Source organism: Pituophis catenifer, unplaced genomic scaffold (genome assembly GCF_029215685.1).
Source record: "Pituophis catenifer annectens isolate HBS135680 unplaced genomic scaffold, rPitCat1.0.hap2 SCAF_7, whole genome shotgun sequence".
NCBI lineage: Eukaryota > Metazoa > Chordata > Lepidosauria > Squamata > Colubridae > Pituophis > Pituophis catenifer.
This window is the reverse complement of record NW_027256887.1, coordinates 75443193-75466527: the sequence shown is the minus strand read 5'-3', so window position 1 is coordinate 75466527 and position 23335 is coordinate 75443193. Positions and strand designations below refer to the sequence as shown.

The 23335-nt window shown below is 42.6% G+C and overlaps 1 protein-coding gene across 1 annotated transcript in view; it reads left to right on the top strand.

Moving 5' to 3' along the window:
• Nucleotides 1–23335, top strand: part of LOC139319771 (sodium- and chloride-dependent betaine transporter-like) — an 81418-nt gene that overhangs the window by 22984 nt on the left and 35099 nt on the right. The window contains exons 4-7 of the mRNA XM_070947792.1: nt 2672–2812; nt 12540–12618; nt 14406–14538; nt 19466–19600. Of these exons, the coding sequence (XP_070803893.1) occupies nt 2672–2812; nt 12540–12618; nt 14406–14538; nt 19466–19600 (488 nt within the window). The remainder of the gene's footprint in view (nt 1–2671; nt 2813–12539; nt 12619–14405; nt 14539–19465; nt 19601–23335) is intronic.

The window sequence follows — 23335 nt, the reverse complement described above, 5'->3', positions numbered from 1 at the left end:
AACAGCTTGGGAGATAGGCTGAGGAAAATAGGAATAACATTGGATGTACTAAAGCAGAGGTCTCCAAATTTGGCAACTTTAAAACTTGTGGGCTTCATCTCCCGGAATTCCCCAGCCCCAAGTTCTTTGTCTTCAGCTCTAAAACAGGAGGACATTTTCAACCATGTTATAAAGAGAGGTTTGGAGATCAAGGGCCGTTTTTGTGTACAGAGAAGTGGAAGAGAGATGGATTGCACAGTTAGAAGTGTCCACTCATTATGGGTGATGTTCAGTGGGCGAACCGCTAGCGGTGGTGGTGGGAGGCTCCGCCCACCCACCCAGACATCATCAAAAACACTCTGTGCATGCGCAGAAGCACCGCACGCTACCAATAGCGAACTGGTACTGCCGGGATTTAAATCCCACTACTGGTGATGTTTAGTAACTGATGGTACACCACACATCATACAGCCAGCCATTTGTACTGCTAGAACACACAGCTGAGTACTGGGCTCCTCCTCCACTCTGTCCCCCAAATTATTCTTCCTGGATCAGGTAGAGCTTCTTAGCTGTTCCTTCTCCATTCTCCTATTTATGCTACGCAGAGAGTTCAGCATTCCTTAAGTCTTCTGCAGTTTTCCAGATGTGATGGATTACAACCAGTGCTGAATACAATTCAAAGGCCAATCCCAATTGGCTGCTGGAAATAGAATGGGAGGGTGCTCATTGGGTCTATCTCAGGCAGCAAAATGAGAAGGGTTGGCAGAAATACAACAGACGCCATCCGCGTTAGAATGTGTCTAATGAGAGCAACTGTAAGGAAGTCGGCCAACAGAATAAGAACAAAATTTATAAATTGTACATTAGTTTATATGCTTTGCTCTACAAACAACTTTACAAAAAAAATTGAAAAGCAAGGGTTTTTTTTCAAGTGTATATTGATAGGGTTTTTTTAAAAAATATTTTATTTATATAATGCATGTTGGTGCAAACAAAGCACAGATTATGACAGTTATCCCCCCCACCAAATCTATAGTGCCAAACTGAAAGTGGTATTTCTGACTATGGTCATTGAAAAATGTCCTGATGGAAACGTTGCTGCGTCATTGCAGATTATTTTTAAACCAAGCTGGGCCAGCGTCAACATTTGGAGTGGTGTCAAAAGAAGAACCAATAAAGCATCTTATAAATTAGGGTGGGGCAAAGAATAAGCATACAAGATCCCTAACCCCTGCACCCTAAACTGCAGACCTAAAGTTAAGGTGGGTTAAGTTGATAGTACAATGAAACAGTGTGAAAGTACAGTTCTTACCGGTATCCTATAGCTTACATTGCATAGACTGAATCTACTGTTTTTTCCCAGAGTTTTCCATTTTGTCTCATGTATATTGTTAGCATCCAGAAACATCAGCAAAGAAGAGTTCAATCATCCCACAGGCTTTCCATTGTACATATTTCAAACAAGAGCTATGTTTGGGCTATGATGCATGACCAATCTAAAGGCCAAATTGCATGTGATGATAAATACATATTTCATCAACAATGCTCAATCTAACAATTTCATTTGAGATGTAGATCAAGGGCACTGCACCGTTTTCAAAATAAAACTCTGCGCTGAGTTTTGCTTCCAAAAAATTCATAACAAAGAAGCTGTCAAAACCAATATTGGATTTTTCCTCTTCTTCCTCCTCCTTCAACGTCTATGCCTGACCTTGGAGGGGAAGTGGGAAGAATCTTATTGTCTCTTGGATGTTGTCCAAAGGATATCAATTTTAGCTAGCATATTATTGAAAAACTAGCTAATATTGCTAATAGTTCAGGCCTGTCAAACTGGCGGCCCACAGGCCGGATATGACCCGCGCAGGCCACACCCACCTCGGCTCCACAAAGGCAAGACACATCGTAATATGTCACGATACGGCCTGCAATGTGATCGGGTTTGACACCCCTGTAAATAGTTAGTTCAGTGTGAACACGTAAACCCAGAAAAGTGTTAATTGAACAAACCACACTTTGATTACCCATGGATTGGTGTTTTATGTAAACACACCTTCTATGCAGTCCTAGCATTAAAAATGACGAAGACTCCATTTACTCTCTAATCAACACTCATTGAATCAAAGCAGTGGTGGAATTCATTTTTTTTTACAACTGGTTCTGTGGGCGTGGCTTGGTGGGTGTGGCTTGGTGGGCATGGCAGGGGAAGGATATTGAAAAATCTCCATTCCCACCCCACTCCAGAGGAAGGATACTGCAAAATCCCCATTCCCTCCCCACTCCTGGGGGAAGGATATTGCAAAATCTCCACTCCCACCAGTGGTGGGTTGCCCCCGGTTCGCACTGGTTCTATAGAACCGGTAGTAAAACTGGTGGGAGGCCCCGCCCACCGACCCTGACGTCACCAAAATGCTTCTGTGCATGCGCAGAAGAGAGCGCGCACGCACGAGTGAAGCGAGTGTGCATGCGCGGCCCCGCTGTGAACCGGTAATAAAGGTAAGGAGAACCCACCCCTGATTCCCACCCCACTCTGGGGCCAGCCAGAGTATTTGCCGGTTCTCTGAACTACTCAAAATTTCCGCTACCGGTTCTCCAGAACCTGTCAGAATCTGCTGAATAGCACCCCTGAATCAAAGTTAGTTGCCCGCTTCCCATTTCCTGATTGAACTCTTACCTATCTTTTCTCTTCTTTCAGGAATTGGATATGCTTCACAAGTGATTGAATCTTATCTGAATATTTATTACATTGTCATTCTGTCTTGGGCCCTATTTTACCTCTTTAACTCCTTCTCAGCTGTATTACCCTGGTCCAATTGCAACAATTACTGGAACTCAGGTAGGTGCATACCTGCAACTATCTGCAGCATATAACAACAGTAATAACAGTACATCTACTACTGGCTTTGAGTGACAAAACAACATGGACTTATGATATGTGCACCAGTAACTTTAGATCAGTGATTCTCAACTTTGGCAGCTTTAAGATGTGTGGACTTCAACTCCCAGAATTCCTCAGTCAGCAAGGCTGGCTGGGAAATTCTGGGAGCTGAAGTTCACACATCTTAAAGTTGTCAAGTTTAGGAAGCACTGCTTTAGGTGAATGGCATGTTATGTTTTCTTTCTCTGACTCAGTAAATGTGTTACATACGTGAACTTCTTGAAATTGAACAACCTTGGCATTCTTTCACTTAGAAAACAAATTCCTTATGTAAAGAAGACCATTTAAAATTGTAGAACTTTTTGTTTTGGTTGTATTTGTGTGTGTGTGGGGGGGGCTGATGCAGCTCCTCATTAAGGGAAGGTTGCAAAATTATAAGTGGATTGCAACCACCAGATTTGTGTTTGTGTTGTTTGGATAGGAAGCAGAGAGGCTTCATCTCCATCTCTTCTTTCCTACTTACCCAGCCAACTTTTCACACCTCCAATGAATTGGAATAAAAATCCCATCCCATTAAAAATGATGCAGAAGTAGCTTTGGGTAGGCTAAGGCTCAAGAGGGAGCAGATGATGAAAGGATTGTCATGCCAACATCATGTAAGCTCTACTTAAGGGGTGTCAAACTCAAGGCCCGCGGACCGGATCTGGCCGAGGGGGCCACCCTGAAAACAGTGAAGGATCGGCCCGCGGTGCCTCTGCTAGCGAAAATGGAGCATGGGAGGGCCGCACATGGTCCCCCTGAATTCCATTTTTATTATTTATTTATTTATTTATTTATTTATTTATTTATTTATTTATTTATTTATTTATTTATTTATTTTATATACCGCCCTTCTCCCAAAGGGACTCAGGGGGGTGTACAGCCAGCATAAAACACACAAATATAAAATTTAAAAACAATTTAAAAATATTAAATAGTTTGGCCCATATCAAATTAAAATAAAACTACCCGATTTAAATGTTTTAAAAAAATTAAGAATTGACAATTAAAAATTTTAAAAAAATTAGGCCAGCCCGGCTTGTTGAAATAAAAGCGTCTTGAGGGCCCCGCGGAAGGTGTGTAAGTCGGGAATCCTCCGCATCTTGGGGGGCAATTCATTCCAGAGGGCAGGAGCCCCCACAGAGAAGGCTCTCCCCCTGGGGGTTGCCAGCCAACATTGCTTGGCCGACGGCACCCGGAGGAGCCTCTCTCTGTGGGAGTGAATTGGCTGGTGGGAGGCTATTTTGCTGCCAGAGGGTTGCAGGAGGCTGTCGCAGCTGAAAACGGAGCTCACAAAGGCCGCGGGCAGCCCCCCCCCGAGCTCCGTTTTTTCTGGCAGAGGGTTGCAGGAAGCTGTTGCAGTTGAAAATGGAGCTCGGGAGCCCATTTTTGCTGGCAGAGCACTTGGGCCGCCACAGGCGCCCCCGACACGAGTGACGTCGAGCTCGCCATGCCCACCTTGGCCATGCCCACCCTGGCCCTGAGGTCAAACACAACCCTGATGCGACCCTCAATGAAATCAAGTTTGACACTCTTGCTCTACTTCTTTGTACATGCATTATGATATACTCATATGAAAGTGATGAAACGTATGTCACAATGGTATGGTCCTACTTCTATCATTTTCACACTTCTGATCTCAGCATATCTGGACGGTAGGTTAATGGAGGTGGTTTTTGCACTTTTGTCAAAAGCACTGAAGCACTTCTAGGTTGAAAGGATTAGCCAGTGACATCACTGTTGTCTTGGGCATGCCCAGTTGAGAGCTCCTTTCATGTCCCTGGCAGGAGTTGGAGTGAAGGATGAGAACTCAACCCTGCCCCATGGCAGCTCTTGGGTCTCGAACATGGGCTTGCTAACCTCCTGCTCATCATTCCAACCACTCGAGCCACCAGGCTCCTTTAGTGAAGATGGCTGAAAACCATTCTCCCATCAATAAATTCAAACTCTTCTCTACAATCTTAGCACACCTCTCTGATTCTTTGGGATGCAGACCATTTTTAAAAAGTTGATCTCAACCTCTGGCCTCAAGAATGATGGCATAAACTGAGTCTGCCCCATAGTAATCAGATGCAGCAGAATTCCTTGCCTACCTCTTACATGCCAGTGGCTACCCATGTCTTTATTTAGGCAGAATTCTATTTGTTTTATTTTATGGAAATGGATAAACTCTGGAAAAGCAGGGCAACCCAATAATGGTTCAGGTTGACCTCTGAACATTTTTATGTTCTGATGTACTCTGCTTTGCATGTTCACTTTACCTCCTTTCTCTGGGGGTGGGTGGGATGTAGAATATGAGTGTTATTCTCCATCCTCCGTCATTCAGCCCTTCAAGGTAGATCAGACTAAATCAATGTCATGTATGTCTGTAATATGTTTATCGTTAATCTACACTAATGGAATCCTAGAATATTGAATGCATTCCCATCACCTCATCTTTATGTAAGACATTTACTCACATTACATTCTTACCCTGAACACAGAACCCTTTTCTCTGACCATTGTCTTTGCCTTCTGTCTCTCAAGGCCATTCCCTTACCCTCTATATCTCCCTATAACCAGATGTTTATGTCCCACTGTAGACACACCTTCTACTTCTGTTCTATAGTCAACCTTTTCTCTACACATCTCTAGGAGACAGCAGGGCAATTAGACAACTTTAAAACCCAGATTTAGTGTTGTAAAAGAGGGGGTTACCTTCCCAGAGGAGAATGGGACAACTTGCCACAGCCAATTTGCTGTGGCCAACTCACCACGGCCAACTCACCACAGGACAACTCACTGTGAGGCAATTTAACAATTCTATTTAATTATTTAAAGTAAATAAAAAGTTATTTTAATTTTTGCCCTTCGCATTTCATTCTGTCCCTACTTTTGCATCCTTTCTGTAATGATTCTATTCCACCATTTCTTTGATATTAGTATTTCTTGTCCCATAGCAAGTTGTCTTGTGGCAAGTTGGCCATGGTGAGTTGTCCCACAGCAAGTTGGCCGTAGTAAGTTGGCCATGGTGAGTTGGCCATGTCAAGTTAGCCGTGGCGAGTTGGCCTCAGCAAATTGTCATAGACCCTCCCAGAGATGGTAGCAATGGACATTTCACTTCCTTTGAAAAATAACGACCCAATCTTGCTGTATTTGGGAATCCTTTAGCTAGTTTTACCAGAGGGAATCTAAAACTTCTAAGTTCTCCATTGATGGCACCACTAGAAATGAAGCTGAGTCCTAGCAAAGAAAGAAATTTACAGGATGGTGTGCAGCATTATGTATTCCCCCATGTTTCTGTTGTGTCCCCTAGGCAGTAATAAAACCTCACACGATGTTTATCAGGTGCAATTTCCTCACAGTGTACTACTTCAACATCCAAACCTCCTTTTTGGCTACTCCTGTCTCCCTGCTGGCTTATTCTCCCAAGTTCCTTAAAGACAGAGGGTATATTTCTCTCCCTCAGAACATCGCATGACTCAGCTTTTACATAACCCAATGTTTTGTCCAACTTGGCAGATGTCTTGTTTGGACTGGCCATCTTTCAGCTTCAGCTTGTCACTGATTTTGTTCAACTTTACCTCCTGTGAAGCTTTTCTGATTTGACTGGTCAACCTGGGGCTCATACAGCACCGTCAAAGGTTTCCCGTACTTCCTACTTAATTAAATAATAAGTTTAACTAAATAATAAATAAGGAGATGTGTGTCAAAAGTCAAGATAGCAGCCATGATTGTTTTTCTCTGTGGATATCCCTATCTCATAGGAAAGTGGGAAGCATTCTACCCCCTCCCCCCTATCCATCAAACATTTGTACATATGAAACCCATTTCTTTTAAAACATTTACAAAAGGTATAAATCTACTACTGTATCTCTTTTATCTCTAGTACCTATATTTTAAAATCTTTTATACATCAATCACATGTACATTTCTAACCCTTAGCACCACCACCCTGGCCTTTTAAAATTTATCTCATGTCTTTTCCACTCTTTTCCTCATATGCTCTCCTAAATCAGCATCTGGCTTTGATATTCCGAGCCAGCCACATTCATCTGGTCTCTCTCTTGCATGTATTGGCATCCACTGTGTGTGTGTGTGTGTGTGTGTATTGTTGTTGTTGTTGTTGATGATGATGATACAAGGAAGGCTTGCATCATGACTATTCCACCATTTTGTCTTCTCGATACCAGAGCTTCCATGCAATACTTCTCTGTCTTATTCAATGACATATAATTGCTAATGTTCCATAATCAATTTTTCCTAACTTTTTCCTTATAACTTTGCTGTAAATAGTCTATCTTTCAGATTCTGTTGAATCTCTCAAACATGTTAATCTCCCATTTGCTTGATAATAATACATTGAAGCCCTCCTCTGTAATTTTATTCTTTGCTAAACATTTTCATCAGTAAATTGCCTCCCATTGCCTCCTTCCCTACTAAAAGCAACAGAACAATATAGCAATAGCAATAGCATTTAGACTTATATACCGCTTTACAGTGCTTTACAGACATCTCTAAGCAGTTTATAGAGCCAGGATATTGCTCCCAACAATCTGGGTCCTCATTTTTCCCACCTCGGAAGGATGGAAGGTTGAGTCAACCTTGAGCCAGTGGGACTTGAACTGCTGAACTGCTGGCAATCAGCAGTCAGCAGAAGTAGCCTGCAGTACTGCACTGTAACCACTGCGCTACCACGGCTCTTCAATATTCAGTCTTTCCTGCTGAAGTGAAGCTACTTCTGGCCACTTATAATAGTCAAGCAACATTATAGCACAATGGTAACCCACTGGAATCCTATCAAAGGGTCCTACAACGTCAATCACTACATTCTCTGAAGAAGGACCTGGAAGTAGCTTAGATGTAATGGTGTAACCCCTCCATTCAATTTCCTCAGGTCTCATGCTGCAAACCTCTCCTACCCATGACCGTAAAAACTGCTGCTGAACTATATAACCAAAAGTTACCTTTACAGGTAAACATACTTGAATTTTAGTTTGACAAGTCATTGGGCTTGAAAAGAGCCAGATTGATCTAGTGATTAAGGCACCAGGCTAAAAACCAGGCAGACTGTGAATTCTAGTCCTAGAAAGTGAATTCTAGTCACGAAAGCTTTTACATTCCCTCAGCCCAGCACACCCAGCGGTGAAATCCATTTCCCTTTGCTACCGGTTTGGGAATGGGAGTGTGTGCGCCTCTTCTGCGCATGTACAGAGCCTTCTGCGCATGCGCAGAGGATCAAAAACAGGACGTAATGATGTCCCGGCGGGTGGGTGCAGCTTCCCACTGCTGGCGCTACCAGTTCATGCGAGCCAGATAGATCCGGCTGGATTTTAGTGTGGTCGTTGTGAGGTAAATAAGAGGAGGAAGGAGTATGATGTATATCTGCTGCCTTGAGTTACTTACTAAATAATAAAGGTTGGATGAAAATATAATAAACTAAATAAAATAAAATAAAAAATAAGTGCCAAACTGTCAACATTTTGAACCACAGGCAGACTCTGGCACTATAGAATGTTTATCCGATGTCAGTTCCATCTCTTCTGCGGTGCATCATTTTCTTTCCAAGAGAAATAAAACCAGTATTATTCTTTCATAAAAATAGTAACATTTGGTTCTGTGGCAACATGCCTTTGCCTGATTAAATGGATTACTACAGCTTGTTTATTAGAAGCAACTTTCTTGCAACAGCAGCATATTGACACCCAAACTAAACCTTTGTCTACTCAGTCCTTCCTCCCGGTTTACACTTCCAAGCCCCTTAAAGGCAAGGTATGCAGAGTATTCGACAGCCACCCATTCTGTGCTTCGTGACCTTTCTCCTACTTTTTCTTCTCTACATTAGTCACACTTTTTCCATAATATCCTCTCATCCTCTTATTTATCTAACACTCCTAGATGCTTTGGTGGTGTCCTCTGTCTCTAGATGATTTTTACAAACAGCTTTTGCTGGGGCAGCTGCATACATGAAAAAGGGTGTGGGGGGACAGAATGTACACAGAGAGACAAATGTGAAGAGGAAGGAAGGGGTTTGGGTCTGCAATCCTAAATTACGACAGTCAGCATGACTTGATAACAATCTGCATTCCAGAGACATCTGGATTTCATATATGTTTGAGGAACTGCCATGTCGTTCAGGAGCCCCAGACAGGAGGAATCCAATAAAAGGAAGGATGGATGTTTTAATAAAGCCTCAGGGTTTCTCTCAGAGTCAGTTTTCTTGGAGCAGAAACATTTATATTGCTAAAAGCCTCTCAGCAAAGTTGAATTGAATTGAGTACTTTATTTAGCCAAGTGTGATTAGACACACAAGGAATTTATCTCCGGTACAAAAGCACTTAGTGTATATGCAAAGCAACAGAATAGTAATAATAATGATGATGATGATGATGATGATGATGATGATGATGATGATGATGATAATAATAATAATAATAATAATAATAATAATAATAATAATGAGCCAAGGTGGCGCAGTGGTTAGAGTGCAGTACTGCAGCTACTTCAGTTGACTGCTAGTTCAGCAGATCAGCGGATCAAATCTCACCGGCTCAAGGTTGACTCAGCCTTCCATCCTTCCGAGGTGGGTAAAATGAGGACCCAGATTGCTGGGGGCAATATGCTATTTAGTATACTGTCTTTGGTGTAAGCCGCCCAGAGTCCTTGGAGAGTGGGCGGCATAGAAATGTGAAATAAATAAATAAATAAATAAATAACTTTCCCGCCGCCTTGAAAGAGGCGGTGGTGAGGCCTCTCCTCAAGAAGCCTTCCCTGGACCCGGCAATGTTGGTAAATTATCGTCCGGTCTCCAATCTTCGCTTTGTTGCGAAGGTTGTTGAGAGTGTGGTCGCGCAACAGCTCCCCCAGCACCTGGATGAAACGACGTATCTGGATCTGTTCCAGTCGGGCTTCAGGCCCGGGTACAGCACGGAAACGGCATTGGTCGCGTTGGTTGATGATCTCTGGAGGGCTCGGGACAGGGGGTGCTCCTCTGTCCTGGTCCTGTTAGATCTCTCAGCGGCTTTTGATACCATCGACCATGGTATCATGCTGCACCGGTTGGAAGAGTTGGGGGTGGGAGGCACTGTGTTGCGGTGGTTCTCCTCCTTTCTCTCTGACCGGTCGCAGTCTGTGTTGACAGGGGGACAGAGGTCGACCCCGAGGCCCCTCATATGTGGGGTACCGCAAGGGTCGGTCCTCTCGCCTCTCCTGTTCAACATTTATGTGAAGCCGCTGGGCGAGATCATCCGTGGTTTCAGGGTGGAGTACCATCAGTACGCTGACGACACTCAGCTGTACATCTCCACCCCGGATCACCCCAACGATGCCCTTGAAGTGATGTCCCGGTGCCTGGAGGCCGTACGGATCTGGATGGGGAGGAACAGGCTCAGGCTCAACCCATCCAAGACTGAGTGGCTGTGGTTTCCGACGTCCCGATATAGTCAGTTGACGCCATCACTGACTATTGGGGGCGAATCATTGGCCCCCACGGAGAGGGCTCGCAACTTGGGCGTCCTCCTGGATTCACGGCTGTCTTTAGAAGAGCACTTGACGGCCGTGACCGGGAGGATTTTTCATCAGGTTCGCCTGATTCGCCAGTTGCGTCCCTTTCTGGATCGGGACTCTTTACGCACGGTCACTCATGCCCTTGTCACCTCCCGCCTGGACTATTGCAACGCTCTCTACATGGGGCTCCCCTTGAGGAGCACTCGGAGGCTCCAACTGGCGCAGAGTGCGGCCGCGCGGGTGGTAATGGGAGCGACATGTAACACCTCTCCTGCGCGAGCTGCACTGGCTCCCGGTGGTCTCCCGGGTGCGCTTCAAGGTTTTGGTTACCACCTTTAAAGCGCTCCATGGCTTAGGACCCGGGTACTTGCGGGACTGCCTACTACCACCAATAGCCTCCCACCGGCCGGTACGCTCCCATAGAGAGGGGCTCCTCCGGGTGCCGTCAGCCAAACAATGCCGACTGGCGGCCCCCAGGGGGAGAGCCTTCTCTGTGGGGGCACCTACTATCTGGAACGAGCTCCCCCCAGAGATACGGAGGATCCCGGATCTGCGCACCTTCCGCCGCGCCTTAAAGACCTTACTATTTCACCAGGCCGGCCTGGCCTAATTTTCCCCCTCTTTTATAAAAGATTTTTAAAATTTTAAATATCTTTTAGTATTTATATATTCAATTTTAAATTGGTTTTAAAAGTTTGGGGTTTTAAATTTGTCGGGGCCAAAATTATTTAATTTGATTTTATTCTATTTTTTAAATTTTGTATTGTATGTGTTTTTATTGTTTGGCTGTGCACCGCCCTGAGTCCTTCGGGAGTAGGGCGGTATAGAAATCTAATAAATAAAATAAAATAAAATAAAATAAAATAAAATAAAATAAAATAAAATAAAATAAAATAAAATAAAATAAAATAAAATAATAATAATAATACAGCCAATAAAAGGGGGAGTAAAGAAGATAATAAGTATAAGTAATAATATTACAGCCACAGTACAGTAGTGGCCAAAATTGTGGAAACTTTTTGGGAAAAGTGTATTTTCTAAAACTAGCTAATAACACCACCTTTTTTTTTTGGAGTAGTACCATAAAATTATATATCAATGGAAAGATAATTTAATCAAGAATGTAATGCAATAACTTTTATGAAGGATTTGCTATTAGAATAGCAGTTACAGTATAAAGAATAAAAATGAAACCCATAGAAAAAAGAGATATACAAAAATGATCACCATAGAAAGAATGAGATATACAAAAATTATCACATCAGTTAATCCTTAGTTGGGTAACCTTTAGCATGAATTACAACCTTACAACATCTTCCCATGGAGTGAACGAAGTCTTTTAGTTCTGCAGCTGTTATAATGTGAAACCAAGAATGATTGCTTCTATTAACTGGGTTTTATTGCTGGGTCACTTCTGACTAGCAAGTTTCTTTAGTTGGTTCCATAGATTTTCAAATGGGTTAAGGCAGGGGTGAAATGCTCCCGGTTCGGACCGGATTGCCCAATCTGGTAGCGATGGCGGCGGGTGGTTCGGCGAACCAGTAGCAAAAATCCCTACCTCCCCCATGCCCAGCTAAGCTGCGCAATCATCAGAGGCTTTTTTTTTTTAAAACATTTTTTCTACAACCTCTTCGGCTGAAAAAATGCTTTTAAAAGTAAAAAAATCAGCCTCTGATGATGCAATATACAGGTCTTCTATGGAAAACAGGCTGGTTGCAATGTTTTTTCTGCAGTCTTAACCAGTGGTAAAATACAATTTTTTTACTACCGGTTCTGTGGGCGTGGCTTGGTTAATGTGATAGGGGAAGGATACTGCAAAATCCCCATTCCCTCCCCACTCCTGGGGGAAGGATATTACAAAATCTCCATTTCCACCCCACTCTGGGACCAGCCAGAAGTGGTATTTGCCGGTTCTCTGAACTACTCAAAATGTCCACTACCCATTCTCCAGAACCTGTCAGAACCTGCTGGATTTCATCCCTGGTCTTAACTATCCGTTGGTGTCCGTACCTGTCCTATTTGGTTGCTGTACCACACCAGATAGTTTGGATTCTGAATGGATGTTCTAAGCGCGTGGAGATTTGTACTGATTATGGGATTGGAGCAGTTGACCTTCAAGATCTCTTCCTACTCTTACATGTGTCTCTTTTTCTCCTGGCAGAATACTGTGTGGATGTTCTGAATGTCTCCGATTCTGTGAATAATACTAATGCCACTTCTCCAGTTATCGAGTTTTGGGAGTACGTATTTCAATTGTTCGGGTTATTTATTTCCTTTCCTTAAATCCCTTCCCTAGGATTTAGAGGGAATATATGTAGATTTGGCCTTGCTGAAGTCCAAAGGGAAGGAAATTCATAGGCTGCAGGTGGAGAAAACATGGGGTTCATCCTCAGGTTTTTGAAGTAGTGAGGCCTACAGAAAAAGCAGGCATTGCATACATCTACAGCATATCCACCATCCCAGGGGTGTCTGCGGGGATGGTTAAAAAAAATATCAAGATGGCAGCACTGCATTCCACATCATCTGCAATTGATGGTTGCTTTTTCCCTCTTCCTACCAGATTTCTTTACCGTCCTAAACATCCAGACAGCATCTTCTCAAAAATATAGCCTCTAAAATAATGTGAGGCATGTACTGTAAATTGTTGGTAGACTTTCTTATATATTTATTTGTCACATTTTTATCTTACGTTTCATCCCGAACTCAGATATCACTGCAGTTGCAGTATGATGGCTGGGCAAGGAGGCTATTTTGAGAATAGCAGAGAGAGAAATCCAAATATTTAGGTTAATAAGAGAAGGTAAACAATCAGCAGGAAAGCAACCTGATGGTGACATGATAATAGCAGTAGGCTCTAAATGAAATACTTCATAGGATTAGGGCTTTCTGCACTTGCAGTTTTTATTGCAAAAAGTATCTATATTGCAAAAATTGACCAGTTTTTCATGTTGAATCATAGTGCTAAACTATACTGTATAAATATTATGCTGCTTTTTCCCACCCCCACTGTCTTTTTGAGGAGGAACATACATGTCATCAACTCAAACCTAATTAAGTCATTGATTAATTTCTGGGGAAAGTGGCTAAATTTTATGAAGGCAAGTGGGAAATACACACCATTGTCTATCCATAAGCTTATCAGTATCGTCAACATATTTTCTCTCTCCCTCAACACTCTTGTCACCAATAAAGACTGTACAGTTTGTAGCCTTTAGTCTGGATAGCAAGGATAACCAGCACTATCATTATTCTGATAAGATTGAGGAATGGTTTGTGAGAATGACCTTGGGAGACAGGAGGAAGAGCCACAGCCTTGACAATAATCATGCATAAGGTATCTCAGCCCACACAAGGATAGTTGGAATGGGGACATCTCATTAGGGACCCTTTTCTGAAAAGTAAAAGAAGGAAAAGTACTTTCAAACTTGCAAGATTCTGTTAGCTTACAATAAGTGTTAATAATAGTTTGTGCTTTTGGGCTTGAGGACTTTGAAAGGCTAACATAGGGGTGTCAAACTAACGGCCCGGGGGCTGGATGTGGCCCACAGGGTGCTTAAATCTTGCCCATGGGGCTGTCCTGGAAATAATGAAGGACTGGCCCGCGGTGCCTCTGCCAGCAAAAACGGAGCTTGGGAGGCCTGCATGCAGCCTTCCCGAGTTCTGTTTTCACTGGCAGAAGATTGCAGGCGGCCATTGCAGCCGAAAATGGAGCTCGGGAGCCTGTTTTCACTGGCAGAGCACTCAGGCCACCACAGGTACCCCCGACACAAATGATGTCGAGCTGGCCACAAAGTGATGTCGAGCTGGCCACAACCCCCCCCCCCCAAGGTCAAACACGACACTAATTCGGCCCTCCGTGAAATTGAGTTTGACACCCCTGGGCTGACAGATACTGTTGTGTCTAACCTGCAATGGCCAACTCAAGACCTTTAGTGAGGAAAAGCTATCAAGGAAGCAGGTATGAAGGGTTAATAGGAGCTGGCAGAAAGATGCCTCACCTCCCCCATCTTTTCATCTGTCCTCTCAGGAGGCGAACACTGAAAATAACAGAAGGTCTTCACGATCTGGGCACTGTGCGCTGGGAGTTGGCTCTCTGCCTCTTGCTGGCCTGGATCATCTGCTATTTCTGCATCTGGAAAGGAGTCAAGTCCACTGGCAAAGTAGGAGTTACTCTTTGCTTGGTTAATGCTTAAATTGCTTTGCTTTGCTCTGTCCTGTCAGTCTTTTTGCATCAGAGAGTAGCAGGATGAAAGTATGCATGGAATATATGCATGTCTATGTGGAGGAGGAATATTGGAAACAATTTGATCCATTTTAGTGGGTATTAAGACCTGAGAAAAAGGTCAAATTAGAGTCCTTTCCATAATTCTTATAGCAATAACTGCCTTGGTGGCACAGCAGACTAAAGTGCTGTTAAGTAGTACCAGCTGCTTGCAATTACTGCAAGTTCGAATCTCACCAGGCTCAAGGTTGACTCGGCCTTCCATCCTTTCGAGGTAGGTAAAATGAGGACCCGGATTGTGGGGGCAATAAGCTGACTTTGTATAAAAAAGAACACCGCTTGGGGGGCCCGAAAGCCCTACTAAGCAGGTATATACAAAAGTATGAAGGCTATTGCTTAACGCATTGTAAGCCGCCCTGAGTCTCCGGAGAAGGGCGGCATATAAATTGAACCAAATAAATAAATAAATAAATCACAATCAAACTTCAATTTTGTACCTTCAGATATTTCAGATTACAAATCCCATGACAGCCAATAGCGTAGTACAGAGTGATAGGAACTGTAATCCAACATATGCAAAAGACTCCAGGTTGGGAAAATTGATCTAGTCCATACTTGGGTCACATTCCCTGATCAAAAACTGTAGCTTGGACCTACATTAATTTCAAGAATAGCATTCACTTGTGAGAATTTTTTCAGTAGGAGGCGACAATAGTTACTACATAGGAAAGTTCATGGAGTGCAGGTATACCAGCATTTGAGGTATCAATAGTCTTGTTCAACTTTTGTAAACTTCCTGTAGAACCAACTTATTCTAGGTTTTACTAGCTGTTAGAAATCAGAGGCAGAAGAATCCTCCTGCTTCTGGATTTCCCAGAACCATTGAAGTAGCCAATATTAGAAACTTACTATTATTGATAATACTGTGTTTCCCCAAAAATAAGACCCTGTCTTATATTTTTTTTGAACCCTGAAATAAGCGCTTGGCCTTATTGCAATGCACTCAAAAGCCCGATTGGGCTTATTATCAGGGGAGGTCTTATTTTGGGGGAAACAGGGTACATCTAGTCCATTTGTGAGATTGGGTTTAAGGAACATTGTTAACAATAATTCCTTACCTTCCTGTTGGGGCCCTTTTTAGAGGTAACATTGGGAAACTATTGTTTAATCTTTAGATTGTTAACCTCTGATGTTCTACGGAACATCATAGGTTAATAGTCTAGGCTGGAGGAGGTCACCTGGAATATTACATCATTCCACTCAATTTCAGGGAAGCCTTCATACTTTTGAACGTTGCCTAAGTTAATAATGGGCTAGATGAGAAAAACAGGCTGACGTTACCTCTAGAAAAGAGAGAGGTGTTGTAGATAAAGAGGAAACTGGATCTGAACTTGTTGGCTTGGGCAATATTTGTTCATGCTTTGATTGTATGCCAACTTGACTACTGCAAATAGATCAACTGGGTCTCTTCTTGAAAAGTATGAGGAAGTTGCAGTTGCTGTAAAATGCACAGCTACACTGCTAACCAATCCCTAAGTGGCATTGGTTGCCAATTCCTACTAGGCAGAATTAAAGTTGACGGTGTTAATTTTTAAAGCTATGAATGGTTAGGAGCACATTTGCAGTTAGGAAGTGTCTGATTATTAAAAGACAGTACTCCCATCATCGCTAGAGGCCCATCATTTTGGCAAGCAGGAAATACAGTTGTCTTCTCTTGCATTTGCCCCCCAGATTATGACACACATTTCTTGGAAGTTGCATTGGGTCTCCACTTTCCCAATTTAAAAAAACAACAACACCCTGCGAATTATTCATATTAATCTGTGTTTTTAAATTTTTAATATTCAATTTCATTTAACATTTTTTGTTAAGACACATTGGTATTTGCCAGGATAGAAATGAGGAATATAAATCAGACAAGGCAAATTCAAGATCTTAACTGATATTCCTTAATTGAAAGCCAAAACACATAGTGTGGAATATAAATATATTCCCACTTGGCTACTTACATTATAGGATCCAGTGGTAATAGAAAGCATCGGTTTGATTAAATTAGCATTGCATTAAAGTTACATTGAATTAAGAAAATGCAAGTGAATACTATTCAGGGAAAAGAACATGCTTTTATTGATTCCAAGAGAACACAGAGATCATTATATGGATTTCAAAATGTACTTGCATCATGTACTGCTGTTACAACACTGGATATTTCACCATTCTGTCAGTTCCATCATACTCTTGTTGTAGGCTGGAAAACCCAAGCTGCTGCACTACCATAATTTAAAATAGGTTGTGCTATTTCTTTTGGAAGGACAGAGACCTTCACATGGCAACGTTCATTCATTCATTCATTTCATTCATTTATTATTTGAACTGTGCCATATGCTCTGAAATACTGTTATTAATTCCTTTTATTCCTTCCTTCCTTCTTACTCAAATCTGACCAGAATCAAATTCAGTGGAGGGTGATGAAGCACATTGCTTGACAGTGTCTTATTTTTTTTTTCTTTTAACAACCCTTTAATCCCTTTGTGGATTAAAGGTGGAGTTGGGGCGACTGAATGGAGCTGAGAATTTACTGACCGGATGCTGTTCCTGACGTCTATGTAGAGTTCACAGCAGATATTTTTTCTTTGCGCCCTAATAGAGAAACATTCACCACTGCCTAGGATTGAACTCTGAACCTTCTGAGTGGGAGGCGAGTGTCTTCATCTCTAGGCCACCACGCTGCTCACACAAGCTGCGGCCAACTTGCCACGGAACAACTATGCATAGCCAACTCACCACAGTATAACTTGCTGCAAGAGAAGAGTTACACTAGTATCAAAGAAATGGTGGGCTAGTATCATTAAAAGAAAGGATGCAAAAGGAGGCACAAAATGAAATGTGGATGACAAAAATTAAAATATTTTTTATTTATTCATTTTAAATAATTAAATTGAATTGTTAAATTGTCCCACGGGAAGTCGTCTCACAACGAATTGGCCATGGTGAGTTATCCCTCAAGAAGTTGACAGTGGCGAGTTGGCTGCGGCAAGCTGGCTGTGGTGAGTTGGACATGGCGAGTTGGCTGTGGCGAGTTGGCCGCAATGAGTTGGCCTCAGCAAGTTGTCCCATTCTGCCCGTAGAAACCTGGCAAGCAATAGAAGAAGGAATAGTAAATGTTCTAAAAAGCTATGCCAGCAAATTTGGAAGATGACATATTGGCTAACAGATTGAAAGAGGTCAATCTACATTCCAATATCAAAAAAAGGGAGACTTAACAGGGTGTTAACAGTATTCTTAATTTCACATATTAGAAAAATAATAGGATAATCCAAAACAGATTCAAGCCTTGCATGGAAAAAGAGATGACAGATGTTCAAAGTGGCTTTAGAAAAGACGGAATAATGTGGCATGTCATTTCTAATGCAACTGGATAAATGAGAAAGCCAAAGAATACGAAAAAAAAAAGTCATTATGTGCTTCATTGATTATAAAAAGGCAATTGATTGCATGGATCACATTCAGTTGTAGACTCTGCTTTTAAAAAAATCAGAACATCTCATTGTCCTCATGAGAAACCTATATAGCCTAAAATGCAAATGTCCTGCACCCGCTGGTAATAAAAGTAAAGCAGCACAATGAAAAAAGGGACTAAAATTAAGCACACAAAGGAGACTAAACTATTGACAACAGATAGAATAACCAGCCTCAGAACTGACAATGAAGATATTAAAGTGGTGAATAATATCTGCCTTTTAGTATTAACCTGCTGAAGATGATGTGATAGTGCAAGTTAATTGAAGCCAAATCATATGCATTATGCATTCTTGCATGGTACGGGAGCAGCTCTGTAGCGAACAAAAAGGCTCTACAGAGAATCGTTAAAACTGCCCAGAATATCACCAGCTACCAGCCCTGGATGACATCTTGGAATCTCACTGTTTGAGGAAGTTGCATAACATTCTCAGAGATTCTTCCCATCCTGCTTACAATCTTTTTGGACTGTTGCCTTCTGGCAGAAGATACAGAACAATTAAAACTCGGACCACACGGTCTTCTGAATAGTTTTATCCCAGAGCTATAATTGCACTCAACAATGAACTAAAGGGCCACCATCAGTGAGCTGTTGGACAGCATTACTTGGTCTGTTGTGTGAATGTTTGGGTGGTTTAGGGGCGGGAAATTTGTGGTGGGTGTGGGTGTGTTTGGAGATTGTTATGTGTGTTGGACCTGGTCTTTGGGTGTTAAGTGAATTTTGTTGTATGGGTATACTGTGTATACACATATAATGACAATAAAGTTATTATTATTATTACTTTGGGCTAGGATTTTTTTACCCATTTCGTTTTTAGTTGATGCTATGCATATTTTAGGTTGTTCCCTACAAATTTTTTGCATCCAACTGGCAGTTGTGTGCGTGACGGAGTGGTTGGTTGGGATTTTTTTTAGATTATTTTGATTTTTCTGAAGTTGTGGTCAAGACACTTGAGTTGTAGCAATGGGTTGAAAGTTTTTGGGGCCAGAGGTTGTCTGCCCTGTTCTTCTTCTGGTGTCTGTTAATAGCTCTGAAGGCCAGGGGTTTTGGCTCAGTGGTGAAATCCAATTTTTTTTACTACTGGCAGGGGAAGGATACTATAAAATCTCCATTCCCACCCCACTCCAGGGGAAGGATACTGCAAAATCTCCATTCCGTCCCCACTCCTGGGGGAAGGATAATGAAAATCTCCATTCCCACCCCACTCTGGGGCCAGCCAGAGGTGGTATTTGCCGGTTCTCTGAACTACTCAAAATTTCCACAACCGGTTCTCCAGAACCTGTCAGAACCTGCTGGATTTCACCCCTGTCATGGCTAGTTTTAATGATCTTTGTTTTATTCCCAGGTAGTCTACTTCACTGCCACTTTCCCTTACCTAATGTTGATCGTGCTGCTAATTCGAGGAGTCACTCTCCCTGGGGCTTTAGATGGAATTATATTCTACTTAAACCCAGACATTTCCAGATTGGCTGATCCTCAGGTGAGTTGTAACTTCTATTGCATTTCAATAGGCAGATCATGCACGTTTCAAATGGATTTGGCAGATGTGCTTCTAGCTTTTCATGGACACAGTACTCCTGCACAAACCTGAAAGAGTCATTGCAGCTTTACTAAAGCACAAGTTACTAAAGCTAAGTGACTTTTAAAGCAGAGGCATTTTTCAGGCTTGTACAACGACCAGGGAAAAAGATGTGGATGCTTTAAAGAAATGACTAAATGGATGAAAGTGCTGTTAAGTGCTAGCACTTAGCTGCCAGCTGCCTGCAATTAGTGCAAGTTTGAATCTCACCAGGCTCAAGGTTGACTCAGCCTTCCATCCTTTCGAGGTAGGTAAATTGAGGACCCGGATTGTGGGGGCAGTAAGTCAACTTTGTATAGAACACTTGGTGGGCCCGAAAGCCCTAATAAGCAGGTATATACAAAAAAGTATGCAGGCTATTGCTATAATGCATTGTAAGCCGCCCTGAGTCTACGGAGAAGGGCGGCATATAAATTGGACTAATAAATAAATGATGACCTATTGGCCAGGTCAAACTGATTTTTGATGTCCTTAGAGTTTTATAAAATAGGGGCAGCTGAATTTCGTAGGATCAGAGCTCCTTCCTAACTAATATAAGGAGCATAAACTAGTCTACATTTAGTTATTGTCATTTATTCAGTGTTACTCCTTTCTCTCAAAGTTTTGCATCATCTACAAATTTATGCAAACCTTCACATAGGATAATTTGTATTGATTTTTGCCTGCTATATGTGTATTTTGTGCCTATCTTTTCCTAAGATATACAGGTTTTGCATACAATTTTTCCAAGTATTCACTTTTAAAAGCCTATGTTTAAGCAGAAGAATCTTTCAAGAGAATTCTAGCAGACCCTGTGGATGATTGCATGCTCATTCCTGTTGCAACAAATTCCTTCCTGGATGATTGCACCATTTGCTTGAAAAGAACTCTTTGAAATATTTATCTGACATGCTTACTCTTAACTGCTTACCTGAGGGATTGTCAGTAATATAACATCTTAAGCGTGACCTAATAAATCCAGTCAAACAAAATGCACATGAAAGCATAAAATACCATCTATCACTTTCCCTTTTGGGTCCTCTCCAGGTGCATTGGCTTAAACACCTGTTGTCCCTAGCCACCGTTGTGCTGGTAGCTGGGGATGATGAGCGTTATGGTCTGATGCATCTGGAAATTGCTACGTTGGGGAAAATTGCAACACATACATTAAGAGCTCTCCCATGGTAGCACTCTGAATAACTTGGAAACATTCAACCTGGGCGCTAGCAATTCTTCAATATGTTTTGTAATCTTTGAAACAATCCAACAGTCACAGCGTACCATGGAACTCTAATGAAAAAATCCAAACAAATAAATGAGGTTACTAGGCATATCATCACAGAAAAGTTATTTCAAAGCCACCACCGTATTTGCCCAGCCTAACAGCCCATATAAAACAGAAGAGAGCTGGCCTGGAGAATCCTTCAGAGAGACTGTGCTATAATAAGGAGTGAGGGATGGAAGTAGGAATCTCTGAACAGGGCTTAATACTAGAGGCAGAGAACTTGCGGTCCTGGAGGTAGGGCTGAATTCGAATTTCTAGCAAACCCAGCTAGCGTGAACAGTGTTCCCAAGTGTATTTTAGAGGACTTCTCCAACCTGGATGTACATATCATGTTGGACTACTGTGCTTGTCATTATTCATCTGTGCTGTGTGTTGCTAGATCCTAGACCAGTGATGGTGAACCTTTTAGGCACAGAGTGCCCAACCCGCAAGGTGCACGCATGCGCATGTATGCACCAAAGTGCCAGAAATCCGACAACCAGCTGGCTGGTGCACATCATACCTCAGAAACCTGACGACCGGCAGGCTGGCACATGCACACCTCAGAAATCTGATAACCACAGAGAGGGCTCTGTGTGCCACCTCTGGCATGTGTGCCATAGGTTCACCATCACGGCCCTAGACAAAGCTGTTTTAGTCACTTAGGGCAGGGATATCAACTGGGGATCTAGGACTTTTTGGGTTCTACCCTTGGCCGTGAATGGGTGGGGGTGTGGCTTCTACCCTTGGCGAATGGCTTCTATCCTTGGCAAATGGCTCCTATCCTTGGCAAATGGTGAGGGTAGGCCACCTGAGGAGAAAAGCTAGAGGTTAATGAGTGGAGGTGGGACCTGGCGGAGAAGCAGGTGCGGCCAATGGTAGGAGCTGAAAAGTCCCATTCCATCAAACTGGCAGCCCATGGGCTGGATGTGTCATGCACAGACCACGCCCACCCCAGCTCCATGAAGGGGAAAAACATTGTGAAACATCACACGATGGCAACGTGGTGTGGTGAGTTGGACACCCATGACTTAGCGAAAACTTAATCTTCGAAAGGCAGGTCCAAGCATGCCATTGTAAAGGCAAAGGACCTTTCCTAAAAAGCAGCTCCAGCTTCACTGAAGGATTCACACAGGTACAGATATACCTGGTCACTACCAGTTAAGGCACAGCACTGCCGTTTCTTCTATTAAATTTTCAACATCTGACAGATGGTTTCGCTATGTCCTAATTGAAAATGATTTGGCAAGAGAAAGATAATGTCTCTTCCAATTGACTGGGAACTGGTTCAAGTTTCTCATGTCTAATATCCAAAGTTCCCCCGAGGGACTGGTGTTCCTAGCAAGAGAAACCCAGCAAAAAGATTTCTTAGGGTGCAGACAGAATTCTGTGTCTTTAAATTTTCTTTACTACAATTTACTTTAAACTGGATGCAATTTGTGTTTCACTGCTCATTTTGAATTGAGGAAGGTTCAGCTGATCATGTTTTTAATCCCTTTGTCAGCGTCCCAGTACTGACATATATAAAGAGAGGAGAAGCTTGAACTTTTGCCTACTAAATCCCTTTGAAGGATTTGAAGAACGCTGACACCCTTATTATTGAGAAAATTTTTACTTTCTTTTTGAGTCAAATAATGAGTTTGACTCACGCCAAAAGATAATTCACCACAAGCAAAAGATACCTCCCATCCAGTGGTGGAATTCAGCTGGTTCGGGCCAGTTCAGGCGAACTGGTAGTTAAATTGCTGTCTGGCCCCGCCCCTTCCCACCCTGCCCTTTCCAGGAGTCCCCACATGCCCCATTTTGGCTCTCAGGTAAGTGTAGGGAGGTCTCCTGGGCCCAAAATGGGGCGCAGGGTGTGGTGTGCCCCCCCCATGACCTGTTTTCGTCCCCAGGAGGCTTCAGGGTAGCCTACTACCCCCCAAATGGGGCACGGGGGTGGGTGAGTGTTGCATTCCCCCATGGCCCATTTTTGCTCCCAGGGGGTGCACAAGGTCAAGTGCTGTCAGTCACACCCCCTGGCCATGCCCACCATGTCCATGCCCACCCAACCGGTCATTAGGGCAGAGAAGCGGTTGTTAAATTATTTGAATCCTACCACTGCTCCCATCTCCCTAGAGTTAACCTATTGGAGAGATGAGCAGCACATACATTTATTAAATCAATAAATATTAAAACAAATAAAATAACAATAAAATACTTATAAATCTAAATCAAACTAAAATTAAAAAACAAAACAAAAACGAAACCAACCAGCCAAAAACCAGTACACACATTCAAATGAAGTAGTCCTCAAATATATAAATGGTTGCTTGTTATTATTATATATACAACAGTGTGAAATCATTGCTGTCAGTTCTTTAGCTGGTATTGCCCTTCATATGTATTGAGTT